The 14,922-nt window shown below is 39.0% G+C and overlaps 1 protein-coding gene across 1 annotated transcript; it reads left to right on the forward strand.

Annotated features, from left to right (window-relative positions):
* Positions 1-113: 113 nt before the first annotated feature.
* On the forward strand, positions 114-14,132 carry Nup160 (nuclear pore complex protein Nup160). Its single transcript, XM_022793744.2, has 16 exons — positions 114-253; positions 5,141-5,279; positions 6,169-6,331; positions 6,670-6,886; positions 7,187-7,283; positions 7,424-7,595; positions 7,907-8,126; positions 8,503-8,685; positions 8,921-9,071; positions 9,531-9,730; positions 10,065-10,310; positions 10,630-11,271; positions 11,525-12,303; positions 12,503-12,830; positions 13,175-13,474; positions 13,650-14,132. Exons 2-16 carry the CDS (start codon positions 5,177-5,179, stop codon positions 13,863-13,865), a joined length of 4,017 nt encoding a protein of 1,338 aa, XP_022649479.1. The 5' UTR covers positions 114-253; positions 5,141-5,176; the 3' UTR covers positions 13,866-14,132.
* The last annotated feature ends 790 nt before the right edge of the window (positions 14,133-14,922 follow it).

Genomic DNA, 14,922 nt, shown 5'->3' on the forward strand with positions numbered 1-14,922 from the left:
ACGAACTGGCGCTAACAGTCAAAAGCACAGAACAATTTGTTCAGTTCAATTCTTCACGCAGCCAGTAGCATCGGTAAAATTTAGCAAAAACAGCAGTGCACAACATCAGCAGCACCGGAGCAGAACCGCTTGGCCGGACGGATACACCATCTACAGACAATACAGCCCAGTTACTCGATGAACTGCTGCGTGTGATGTGGCTGGCAATTAGATGGAACAAAGAGTTGACGCGCAGCATAAGATTAACTGTCAGGTAAATTTCTGCCGCTAGATGAACGAAGCAGCGCTATGGACATTCGGATGGCGCGCACGGTGTAGTTGAAGCGCGCCAAAAAGCGGCTGCTATGAATGCCGGTCAGGGGAACTTTTTATGAATTTATGAAGATTTTATGGACGATTTTGAATGATTAGAAAAAATGAAATATTTTTAAAATTTTCACATAAATTGATCAATCTGTAAGCGTTTACCGAAGCGACGCCTCTTACAGTTTGCTCATTGCTCAGACAAGATGGTCTTTAATTATGTTCTCGAAAATAAAAAAAACAAGCTCATAACGGCCTGGGAGCTTGATAACATCGTATGACATTGTTAGGTTGATTTTGGTGGATCTCAAATCGAACTTATCTAAGGTGATAAGCGGCGATGTCTAATCTTTATATTTACTGAACTACTCATGGAGAAGCTTAAAGTTTCTTGATTTTAACGTTCTATGAGATTTTACCATAAACAGATTCATCCATAATTAATCAAGTAAATTGCATAATGGTCAAATAGAAAGGTTTTGAACTGATAGCTTTTTAAGCCAACACTGTATTCGTAGAGTATTCATTTCTCTATTTTATTTGGACCTAGCAATTAATCAGAACATTTCTTAAAGGGAGCGTTGTTCTTAACCACATTTATTTTCTTCTATATAATTTTTTAAGTTAGGAACTCCGACAGTTATCTTAGTGACATATCGTTATGTTTGTCTCATTGAAATATATAGTGACTTGTTCCCTCAGCGTTATTTTGCTTGGCAAAAGCGAAAAAAAGGATGTGAATCGGCGAGAGTAATTTTGTGAGCAGTTTAAAAGGATCATAAATTGCGGTGAAATGAGTCTACTGGTAAGAGACGAAATCCAAATAAATGTTTCGAGTTTCATGTCCGGCACAGCCGTTAAGCAGTGATTCATACGACTGGCTCCCAGAACGGGATGAAGCGTGCTTAACGCTAACTTAAAGCACGTCTGCCGGAAATGGGATTTGACCATATATATCTTGCCACTATAAAGCAATTCATTAAATAACTTTAAAGTTACTTTATTAAAGTTCTAAATCTACTTTATTAAAGAAGCTAAATGTAAAAGCCATTGCGGTCCACGATGCAAATGATTCGTGTTCAATCTTGATTTCCGATTTGTGGCATTGAGTATCAACGCGTGCCCACCTGGTAGTACGCGATGACCCACAGTACACTAACTATGTAGAAAAAGTTTTATTCAGAGTACGCGAAAATCGTTCACGTTTAGAACAACTATATGGTATTTTCTACAGTATTTAGTTATAAACCATGGCAGTAAAAACCGAATGTTTACGTCCGGAATTTTTTCTAGCGGCGACACTATGCTGTAAAAAAGTGTGCCTTACAACTTGAGCATAATCGGCCTATCCATTGATCTCTCTAAATCCAAAATGTAATGTAAATCTAAAAATGTCCAACTATACTTGATTAGTATAATCAAATACTTATTCCCTTTCATATTCAATACAACACCTTCGAGAAGTCATTTTGATAGAAAGGTAACATAGAATCACGTATGCTTATAAGCTTCTATTAAGTTATTATAAACGCCATACTAAAGGATTGTGTTTATTTGAATAACACATATACACATCTGTCTAACAGGCTAAGAAATGCAAAAACAGTACGACCTCGTGAGCCTGTTTAACGCACGATGAACGCATCGATCTTACGTGCTTCAATACGCAATGGCAAAGTTAGGGGCACTGCATTAAGTGCATGGGCAACACAACATTATCATGTTGACGTATTGCGTAAAAGTACATTATACAGGTTCACACAAGCATTTCTAAAATTTCTCAAAAGGGTTTACGCTTATAAAGTTCGTTTTGAACCGAAATAGAATAAAAAAATTACAGTATCAACACGGTAAATATTTCTCGTTGATGTACACGTGTCAGCGGCCATTATTAAAAATTACAATTTTCGTGCTTTAATCAACTTCTCTGGCCTTTTTCGCTTTCACAGAGCATTACATATTTAGTATCCTTCATGTGGATAACGTAATCTGTTTTCATAAAGCCACTAAATCATTATTCAGTACCGTCGTTGGGTACTATAATCGTATTATATATAATCATTTATTTTGCCACATTTCAAGGGACACTGAACTATTTGAACGATTTGTTTTTTTTGATGGCAAATATAAAGGTGTTTCTTGACGATGTAGAGATTCTGTTCAAAACGAATTTAATGTTCGATCCTATCAAGTTCCCTCTCTGTCATCTGTCTTACATAAACTTGTTTATGCTAATTTAATGCATTATTTGTCAAACACATGTCACCGAACCTTCTCCATGTTGGAAATTTGTGCGATGCCCGATGATGTAGCTGCAGTGCGGTCTCATTGGGGAACTCCTCCAGATGATGCAGACAAAAAGGCCTGCGTAGCTGGATGCTGCGTTCGGCTGATTAGCCTTAAGGTTTTGGCGCGTACGTGGTTTTGACAACTGCACTGCAATTGCTAAACGCTCTGGTCCACAGCTACCTGTGGTGGAGCGCCGCGTATCACTTTTATCCGATATACCGCTACGAATACAAGCATAAACGTGATTATTTTGGCTAGAATTTGAGGTCTTTCAATTTTCTTTTTTTGTCTAAGTAATAGTTACTGCCGAGTGAAACCTCCAGTTCTTTCTCGTGTGCGAACTCAACAAAGTTCAGCAGCTCTCCGAGATTTTCTACCCCTTCTTAATATCACCCTTTGAGATTGAGTCATAACATGTTTTCCAAATTACTGAGCATTTGAAAACCGGAACGTCTAAAACAAAATCAATAGGTCGGCTACTGATCATCGATCAAAAAGCGATTCTTCAAAATATCATTGTATATCTGTCCAAGATGATCGAATGGTGCAATATGTTTTCTATACATATTTCATTGGACTTCGAAAAGGTAACAAAAGAGCACTAGGGAATCATATAATAATGAGAAAGCGTGAAAACTTTTAAGCAACTTTATGGAAACAAATACTAGCAAGAGTCGGGTACAGCAAATTATAACAACCGGCAGAAGTGAATGATAAATAATTATGTGCCCTATCCATATTCTGTCGTGAATAATACGGTAAGCTAATTTTGCATTATAATTTTAATCAATTATCTTAACCTAACGCATTCATCAGATGAACAGCATCGATACTTTTCAAGACTGCGATATACGAGCACGTTTCATTTTCTCTTACGTTTATAATACATAAAGAAAATTAATATTTCACTAATTAAAGCGACCTACATTTAACCAGAAACTTATTCACTTGTTAAGCAATAAGCGACAATAACGTACAATCAACGAGACAATTTGGTCAAGACAGCGCATCGCTCCTTTCCCTTTCGTTCACGCATGGCCAACTGTATCTCCCCCTCCTCGCTGGTGTTTTCCCTCTTTTAGCCTGGTGCAGAAAAGGTGGCTTATGAGGCTGTTTACTGCGACTGCAAGTATATATATATATACTATAAGAACCAATTTAGATTAACTGGCTGAATATCAACAAGCTACCTTAGCTACCTTCAATTTTTTCCCATTCTCGTGAAATAGAGTCCAATTCGTCATAAAATTTAGTAAGCTGTTAGGTGTATAATTGTGATGATTATGCATTTAACCACATATCTTCGAGTGCCTTGCTATGCCATGAAACATGAACATGCGATCATTGCTGAGTTGACAAACGGTTACTGTGACTAGGTCGTCTCTATTGGACAAGTATTTGCCTACTAATCTTAGGAACACGTTGTGACCTCGGTGCGAACCCGGGCATAGACACACGGTTCGTTTCGTACTAGGAGCCAGCCGTCTGATGAAATGCCTAAAGGCAATGCCGGACGTGTAAGACTCGCAGCATAAAGGTCTTTTAAACTGAAAATCCAGATAAGTCTAATAAGACCTACAGACAACCACGGATAGCCAATACTCAATGAAAAAACACGACATAATATTCCACATCGAGACTGACACTCACCAATATAAGTCTAATTGTCGCGGGTCCCAGCAAGAAACTGAGGTAGGCCCAGTTATGCTGTAGATTCCTCCTGGATAACCCCTCTAGTTATACCTCACGACTCAGAACTGATTTAATACCCAGAAAATAATAATAATAAGTGATTTAATACCCAAAAAAACGTCAAAATTATAAGGTGCATAATCAGTACATATCAAGTTCTGGAACGCACTTAGTTAATCGATCTGCCGGTGGAGGCTAGAATCACCCCAGAAAATGTTAATGTCAGCGTTCGCAGCGGTTGGCAGCTAGCATCGAAATAGCTTTTGCAAGTCTATATAGTAATTACTAAGTTGCTTTTTTTTTAGCTATATGATCATTCTACTAAGCTCAGGTGATGACAACTGGACTCTATATCAAGATCAAAATCAAGTATGAAGTTATATTATTCACTTATTTGCCATACTGAGTAAGGCCCTAAAGAAGGAATGCCTAACCGCGATACCAGACGTAAACTGGAAACACAGAGAGCAAGGCCCTGAAAATGGCATACGTCTGATAAAAGCCTCCACACAATGCGAGGCATATATTTTACACGGGGCACAACTGTTCTTACTATTCTTCTTGAAGACAGATCAAAAAAGTCCCGATAACAAATCAAACGGGCATATATATACTTTAAGCTGTAATTGTCCTGAGGCTATTCTTTTCTGTCTTCCGCCTAAGGTGTGACACCTGAGGATAGTCATATCTGACAACCGCCATCATCCGCTGAGTGTTTGCTTAAGTTTATTTTTGTACGGTTCAAATTTAGCGGGCAAAACATTTGTTTTGGCGCCATTTTGTTGCATGCTGCCAAACTGCGAGAATGCGATTACCGGTGTGTTACAGGGTGCGCCGTTTTATTTGAATTTTACAGCACAAACGACCAGTTATCGTGGTTCAGTGAAAAGGCATGTCTAAAGCATACTCAAAAATGGACACAACAGAAATTGTGGGATTTCGAGAACTGCCTATCGTACAGAAACAACCAGTTAAATGGCGAGAATTATTGCTGGGTGAGTAATGAGCACCTCGTTCGATGCGTTCTGCTCTCCTGCATTTCGAGTTCACAATTATGAATTTATGAATTTCAGAAAACAAAAACTTTAACCACATTGGAATTAGAAACACTCATCGCTTAGTGTGTAGGGACAGTGTAGATCACTGTTGATCATTTGCTGTGATTAGCGGCTGTCAGCTGCGATCGATATGGAAATGTCGGTACGCGATAAAAAGTCAGGACACAAATAGAATTTGTCGACTGGCACAAACGGTAGTTGTTATATAAGGGCGAATTTTTGTACTTCAGTGGACAACGTGCATTCTTCTGTAACTATTACATAAGCAAATAGACTAAAATTATTCTATTTCATAAAGTGGAAGGACTCGATAGCGTAGTGACTTCTAGAATTCGTGGCTTTTGCTTTTTTGCATATTTGCTATTAGCTAATCTCAAGCAACTAATGGACACGAATCAAATGGCTTATTTGTTAGTCATTACTTGTTGATCTTTAGGGGCGGATATGGCTCGTAAGCCGGTACATTTTGTACTGGAGTTCTGTTTTTGCGCTAACCGCAAAACTGAACACGCGTATAATACACCATTTTGGAAATAAAAGAACGATTTTACAAGAACGCGTTGTTTACAGTTATGATAAGGGGGTTAATATTAAACCTTATATAGCTCAAAGCTAATAAAGAAATTAATATTATAGTTTTTAGTAAAAATAAAATGTATTAGCTAGTGAAACGACCACTGTAGTGCGCTTAAATTATTTGAGCTATTTCATAGAATAAATTGTGAGAATAAGAATAATTTTTTAGGCTAAAAGCGAAATATTGCCGTGTGATTTTAGGCTAAATAAAATTTCTGCTATTGTTTATATTAAAATGGGATCGTTACAGATACGGGGACCGGCCAGGGTAGCTTGGAAACGGTATCAGTCATCGAGAAAGCCGGCGGCTTAGTGTTGCCGAGCCCATGGAACCGTTTTATTTATTGGCGAACCCAGCAAGGAAGTATCGAGCTGGTCGAGGAAAGCCTTGATTCTAAACTGCAAGGCAACAGGTTATTTTACGATATCTTTACATAGGAGCTTCTTTTCTGACTAATTTTCAACTGTTAGAAAGATAAATGAAACGGCTGAAACATAATTAAGCCGCGTTGTACACTTTATTCAGTGAGGAATAAAAGAAAGTGAGAGACTGCAAAAAATATATATATACGTGTCAGAATTATTAGCTTATTTACTTATTCGAATTGTATTTTTCTTGTAAATATAGGTGCAATATATAGAAGGTACCTAATCCTACGCATCACATTGATTAGGTACGTTACTGTAAGCATTTTTCAGAGATGGATGCAAACGTTTAACGATCTATGAAACTGTTTCTCTTGTTACTTAGGCTACGAATTAAGCTAATTAATACACCAATTCTCGGAGATTCGGTGACATTGTCCGAGAGTGGAGAGGACTATGTGATCCTCCTTCTTAGTACTCTGGGCTCGTTACATCGGGTGGCGTTTCCCCATCCTCGTCTTCTTGACGCAACTCGCAGTATATTTTCAGATGCGGCAGGCTCCGCACTTAAGGACTATTACTTACCCTCACTCCCGGGACAGGTAAATCTTACCAAAAAAAAATTTTTGTTTAGTAACAGGACGCAGTATTTGCCCTGGTTTTCGCCTTAAGTCAAATTGTGATTTATCAAAAAAAGGAAGTGCTGAAAAGGCGTTGTAGGTACTTTTTGTTCACGATTGCTAATTAATTTATCCTCGCAGATTAGCAAGAGGAACATCTAAAAAGATTTTGTCATCAGCTGAGATGGCATATTATTTACTCAGTGACTACGTGCTGTAATGCAAGCATAAGGGACTGAACTATGTATGTATTTTGTTATGCATATTTTCGCGTTTTTTCAGATCACATTGTGCAGTAATTACCTGACAGCAGGTAATGATGGCATGTTCGTCGTCGGAACAACAGGCTCGCTTCACCTCATAACCTTTTATGTTGATGGTACGCATGTCATTGACCTTGTTGTTGCTTGAAATACTAGAACGCATTCATAAATAACATTGATTATCCAATTATGTTTCTTGTTTATGGGCTTTAAGGACCCCATACTATAATAGATTTACACTATTTTTTGTCTTCAGGGCAAGCACAATCCCAGGAACTTCAAAGAACTCGGACAATCAAGAAGCGCTTGACAGGCATGCTGCCTACCGTCATACGGCCTCGAGAGGGCTCTGGAGAAGCCCCAGCTGCGGTGACATGCTTTGAGCACGAAAATGATTTTCTCATTTTTGCCCTAGGAAACGACCGTCGGTATGTACTAACTATGCTCAACGAAGTATTCATTATTGTTTCTCTTTTGAAAAACAACGCTGTAAAGTGATTTTTTTTATTTGAAAGCCATGTGAAAATCGAATTCCTTTTCGACTCTTTCGGTTCTTAGATGTACTCTTGGGCATTGGAGAAGAACTAATGGATTCTTCTAAAATTATAAAAAGAATGAATTAGTTTATTTAGATAGATTACCTACTGTTCGCATATATTATAATATCGACTTAATTAAATAGCAATAAAAATTATTTTTTAGGTTATTAGAGCAAAAATATTGATGCATTTTGTTTCAGGCTCTGTGCGTGGTCATTCTATAGTAATGAAGTGGTTTCCAACGTAAGCTTATCGGAGATCATGGGCTGTCTTGATACAGGGGTCACCTCATCCGGAGGTTCCCGATCCTTCGATATGAAGCGGGTACTTAATCGTAATTTGTTAATCGTGCGTGCTTTTGAGCGTTTTGCTATTCTGAAACCACAGGTCGACCCACATTATGGCGTCCGCTTCTCCACGGTATGTGCAAAATTATGCACCATTCGGTGCAGCAAAGTCAGGTTCATTGATTTAGACATTTTGAGGTTTCTGGCATTTTAATCCATCTTACGTATTCCATTTAAATATGTATTGGTGTTTTTTTTTTATTCTTTTGGTTTGTGCCAAAGCCTTAGGGACTATGTGTTTTACGGATGTTTAGATAATAGGAATAAATTTGTTTCGCAGTTACCCGGCATGACAATACTTGATGTGACTTGCAAAAGTGATGATTGCATTAATTGAATATCCATATTGCAGTTGAGCATAATATACTTAACCACGCTTCGTCTAACAATTTTTACGTATTTATGATCATGACAAACAAACGGTTTGTTTTCATGCGTCCGAAATATAGCTTGCAAGCATTAAGTTTCCTGATACCAACATTGTGGATTTCGGTGCAGACTCGTTACGACTCTGGGTTCTTTTTGTGAGTTCAAGTGGAGATCCCTTTATGACGGCGTTCGAGTATGGAGCGGACCAAATGGTGGCCGATCCTCATTGGATGTCTGTTCACTGGGCAGATCCCGTCAATGGAGTGAGTAAAACGTTTGGTGAATACAAAGTAAGCGATGTCGTTGGTATCACTGCACACCTCTGTGACGAGTTTACAATATAATGATGCAACATTTGAATGAAAAGCGATAAAGAGGTATATAATAGGGCATTTTTATTTAATATGTTCCATTAATGTATGTTTCATATTTATTTACTACACTAATTTTGATTTTCAATGTTTTTTCGTGTGCTACACTATTTTCGACGTATACCAGGAACGACGCACTCATTTGCAGGATACCGGAATAAATGAAGAGTACTTAGACAAGATCTTTCGTGGGGACTGTTTTGGGGTTAACGCGCTCACGAAAACCGTTGCTATTTTTCGAAAAACAGAGTTTGGTGACACGCTGGCACAGTTCAACGGTATGTTGAAATACCAATACAGATACGAGTACCAATAATGCAAGGTATAACTTTGGTTATATGTATGTTTCTTATAGGCTTATAGGCAGTATAGTTACGGGTCAAACGGGAATATCTCCCTAAAGTTGCCATCTAAGACACAGGTAATGCAAAATCCTACTAGTTCTTATCATAGAGGTGAAAATCCCCGTTTTTCCTTTTGTTCATTCTTAATTACCTGGGGTTTTAGTAGCATAATACTAAAACCGATGCTTCACCGTCTGTCGATATGTTGTTTTCAATAAATGTTTCACGTCTTATATCTGGTACAGGCGATTAGCATTATTTCAGACGGCAGCACAGAACGAAGTTGATTTCGAACCTCGAATCATTACATGTTTCTAAGTAAAATAAGCAAAAACACCATTACGTTATTACCGGGATGTCTGATGGTTTCTATCGCGTTCTCAAACTGTACAGGTACGCAACGCGATGAGATCATGGAACTAATATCATTAGCCATCGACAGACGGCTCGACTCAGGAGTCGATGAAGAAGAAGCGCAAACGGAAGTTTATGAAAAGTTCCTCTCGTATGCAGTCCAATACCATAACGATGGACTCAAACCGCTTGGAATAGTGTTAGGCGAGCAGCTTACAGCTGTTGTCAAATCTGACCAGGTAGATAGATTCAAGTATAAATGCTCTGATATAGAGCTGCATATCTACTTATGCACATATGTGCGTACAGAGTCGTGGTCTTTTTCGCCGTATACGCTATATACACGGTGTTTTTTTTCTGTTTGTAAAGCTGCAGAGCTGACTAATGTTGTGATGTTTTCATCTACTTATTTTCAACTTGTGAGAATTTACATAGATAAACAAAAACATAATTAGAACTCTTCTAGTGGATTTAATTGAATTGTATAACCCAATAAATTTGGTTTGTATTTTAGAGGGGTTGTGATTACATTTTGTCTGATCTTAACGATTTTATGCTTTGATTACACTTCAGCTGGGCATAATTCAAGAGTGTGACGATGCCGAACAGGTACTTCTGTCACAGAGTCTGGGTCCAGTTCAAGTCGCGGGAATAAGGGAGCTAGTGGACTGCCTTGGGCTTGTTAATCAGACACTGGAACCTGAATCACTCTACGACTTATCATTGGCTGTATACGATAACGGTCCCATTGAAGAATGCATCTGGCAGCTGGCAAGAACCATTAATAGCAACAGGGAATTTCAGCAACCCTTCATAAAGGTTAATTTTCTGTTCGACTTGGACTTACTAATTTTCATACCGTTATGACATACCATATATTTAACAATATTTTTAGAAATGATTTGTAGTGCAGCTAAGATATCTTCTTCTTATATAAGAATTCTTATATATATATATATATATATAATTAGAATATAGAATAATAGAATTGCGTATCAGATATCTTAGCTGCACTACAAATTGTTTCTGAAAATATTGTTAAAATATATATATATATATATATCTAGTGCGCTTTGCCTCTTGAGTATCCTTTGCCACCCATCATGTTCTATTGATTATTTTCGGCCGCATCTTCTAGGCTGCTAGGTCAGTGGGCCGAATGTGGACAGAAATTTTGTCTCGACTTATCGTCCTGATCGACAGTGAAGTCACTGATCCTCCGCTCGAAGCTGGCGTCGACCTTTCACCGACGTTGCTCTCTGGTCCGCTAGGAATCACTTTGATGGCACAGAACGTTTACCAGCGAGCTACCCTTATGTACGACTTGTGTCAACGGCTAGTAATTTTTGAGGCCCTTCTTGTGTTAAACCACGATGAGATTAATATTCCGGCTAGTAACTCACACTCCATTAAGACAGAGCATCTCCAGTCCACGGTGAATACGATGCGTTGCTATTTCCTTGTGTTATGGGCTTGTGAAACGGCTGCTGATCCCCACGCTGCCCCTCATCCGACGACAACGTACAGTGACACGCGAATGAATCTAACACTGTCTGAAAGTTTACCAATGGTAGGAGTTCAATCAGCTACAGCTTCGACTCAACAAGGTACGACAGTGACACTGATGGAGCTCTTCTTGGCGAACGACAACACAGCAGTAATGCTTGGTCAGCGTAAACCCGGCGGTGTTAAAGATATCACGCAACTACTGTACGATGTCACCCGTTACAATTGTTGTCTGATTAGTCCCTCGCAAGAGAGCAGCTATCAATTGTTGCAGGTAAATATGCTTGGTAATGTAACGTCCGTCTGTGACATTCATGCCTTTTTGAGCACACAAATCATCGACTATTTCTTATTGAATGAGAAATTAATGGGAGTATCGGTGTAGCACTCTTGAATTTTTTACATTTCAGAATCCAAATAACGAGTTAAGTTTTGCTGACGACCACTGTTATTACGCAACACTTAAATTGTCCTGCAACATTTAATGCTATTCCTATGGCGGTTTTGAATTTGTATTGATTTCATAGGTTTTGATGGAAAAACGTCAGTATTGTCATCTACAAGAGTTCCTACGTCTACTTCAGTGGGACCCGGCCCGGAGGGGTCTGAAGCACTTTGTCCTTGCGCATGCTCTTTTAAAATCTGGCGACGTGGAGCGTGCCTGCGATGTTTTTATTTCAAGTCACGACGAAGCAATTAACGACCCATTCGTTCTGGAAGAGATCGGCCTTCCGACATGCGAACCGGACCTCATTAGTGTGATCTACTATCAGAAAATGATCGCCGTTCTAGAATCTATGGACAGCCCGAACGATCAAATCATTCGGCTCGCTGAAGCCGCCATTGCTACAAAACCCGAGCCGCCACCTGAGTACATGATTGAATTGCTGTCTTTAATATTCCGCCATCAGCTAGAATGTAGCCGCATCGACAAAGCCTGCGAGGCTTTGACTGCCATACCGGACACCGAAATGCAGCGTTCGTGCCTTCGTGAGCTTATTACAAAGTCACTGGGCCGACGGCATCCGGAAGTGCTCGTCGAGTTTAAGCCTCATAGAGACCTTAGAGAGGAACTACTTCACATCATGACACACCGAGCGCGCACGAGTGATATTACGATAGATTTATGTCTTTACGACCTACTCTACTGTTGTCACATTCGCGATACAGAGTACCGCCAGGCCGCGTCAGTTATGTTCGAGCAGGGTCTAAGGTTAAGTCGCGAACTGCAAGGAATTGAGAGCTTAAACAAACAAGAGCTCTGCTACCTCACAGCTATGAGCGGTCTTCAGCTACTTAAGGACAGGTAGGTTCTTTAAAGGACACTATAAATATTAAAAAATAGTTAAAAGTCGACATTTCTGCACACGTCGTAAATACGTATAATGAAGCTTAAATTACGTATGATCTGATAATGGTTTCGTGTCGCAATTGTAATAAGAAAAGTGATATTGAAAAATTAAGTTTTAATTGAATATTGAAAATTAATTTTTAATTTCCGACAGATTTATTGTCAGACCAAAAAGCCGGAAGGATGTAGTAATGTGGGAAAGTCTGGCAGCATGTAACTCCGAGGGTGATGATGTACCGATCGAATTCGAGGAAAATATGGAAGTCCTCGAACTCAGCGCCATTGAAAAAGAGCTTTGCCTAGTACAGAGTTGGATCAAACTTGCGTCACAAGAGAAGAACTTCTTAACGCCTTTAAGTGCAGAAGAAACCGTAGCGCTTCTTGTGCGACACTCAATGTATGATTCTGTTGTACAGCTGTGCGCTCTCTTCAATCTCAACAAAGCAATACTATTTGAGAACGTTACGCTTGCTTGTTGCAAGGTAAACTTATGCTTTCATATGGATATGCAAATTGCTCAGTATCCGTCTTACTTATTGATTTTTATTCAATTATTTGTGGCTGTGTCAAATACGCAATGTTTGTGTGTCAAGATGGTAGCAATCGACGACCGGCTAACTCCGCTATGATTTTACAACGTAGTCGCCGTACAGAGAGATCCCACTTAGTATCTACAACGGCTCTGGTAATCTAATTACTCGTACTATGAGCGGCCTTAATTAGCGGACCCTAATGGAATGTATAGATAGATAGGAAAGGAGAATTAGATTAAATCTAACATTACGGTAAATATTAATATACATGTTTTTATCTCTGCTTCGTATAGATGCCACTAGCCTATGAAGACGCTACGGAAATTGGTCCCCGAAATCCTGAATGGATCCTTGAGAACACAGAGTATGTTAATGATGTACCTAAAGCTGCTCTGTTTTATTTGAGCCATCTTCTAATGGAGAGTGAGGGCAGCCGATACTTTCGTGTATCTGCGCGAGTTTTCCTATATTCGGCGTGTGCGCTACCACCGTGGTTTGTAGTTGAGTACCAGAAAAGGAATCCAGCCGAGCTACTTATGATTTATGTTGCTTATGAACGGCTCACAGAAGCGACAGAACTCGCACTCCTCATGGTTAGTGGAAACCTAAAATATTTTCTTAATACATCTATTATTTAGGGGATAGACTGCTAACCGTATGTGACTTCTATACTCAAAGGCGTTTGCACACGTTAGGAATCACTAACTCTGATTGCGTTCTATTTCTTTGTTCTTCTATTCTGATGATTCCTTTCATCTCAAATTTTAGGTGGAAGCGGCACTCGGTTCGAACCCAGAGATGTTGAACGTCCAGGAGTCCGTCGTGTCAGGCCAAAAAGTATGGCTACCGCTTAATGTGATAGACTTGTTGCAGTATAAATTGACAAAAATCGAGGGAAGTTCACCGAAGTTGCTCAGACAGCGGCTGATGACGTCTCTTGAGCAGTTCTTCACCAAAGTCAAACAACGCGCGGAAATTAGATAAACTTGTAGGTTCTCTATGTTTTTTATGCGACTACAAGATGAACAAAGTGAAGTTTATCATAAAGGTGATTCTGCATATTTAAAGGAAGATGGTCGACAAATCATGACCATGACAATTGCTCCTATGAGGGAAGGTCAGGAAAGAGCACGTAGCTCTACCGGCAGTCCATGTAAAATGACGAATGTATCTAAACTGTATGTTATTTCATAGTAAAACAATGTTTGTATGCGTTTAAATGAATAAATTAGTATTAATAATCAAATGAAAGTAACTGCATATTCAGGCTATTAGATTGTTAAGGGTTATTTGACGGGTAGAAAAACTTGAATAACTGCTAAACCGTTGGTAATAAGATTTATACTCTTTTAGGGTTCACGATTAGCGCCAGCGCTCTTGGAGCTTGGCAATATCTTTATACATGTAATTTGCACTATCACATCTACCTCGTCAGTGGAGTTTTTGAGAGAATCAACGGCAATACATCTCCTCTCTTACCTCCTTTTGAGGCATGGCGGCACCTAGAATCACACGGAAATAGATCTATAGATGCTGAAGCCATGATTTAGTTCTATTTTTCTCGATATACGCCGTGATCGAAGCATGGCAATTGTGTAACTACATTGCATACCGTCGAATCTCGGGGCACACATCCTTGAACTTCTTCAACAATTCGGAAGATAATTAATCGCGTCAATAAATCGCGTCGCCCATTTTTGTGCTTCATCTTTTATGTTTCCTACTATTTTACTCAAAATTTCTGGAATCGCAGGGACTCGTTCTTCCGTTTAGGTTCTGAGATGCAGTCAGCTCTTTTGTGATTTTTAACTTTCCAGTCAGTCTAACGTCTTCATTAATTTTTGAAGGACTCCACAATCATACTCACGCTAGAGAAACAAAAACTTTTTTTTAGCATTTTTAGCATTAAACATTGCCTCTAAACTCACTATTACTCCAGAAAGCCTATTTAGAAGCAGATAGCTAAAAACCTAGTTAGTTTTCTCGTAATGCATAGTTTAAAAATTATTCAAAAACTCCAACCCACTAATTACCTCCGGTC

This window comes from Varroa destructor, unplaced genomic scaffold, assembly GCF_002443255.2.
Source record: "Varroa destructor unplaced genomic scaffold, Vdes_3.0 BEIS01000002.1, whole genome shotgun sequence".
NCBI lineage: Eukaryota > Metazoa > Arthropoda > Arachnida > Mesostigmata > Varroidae > Varroa > Varroa destructor.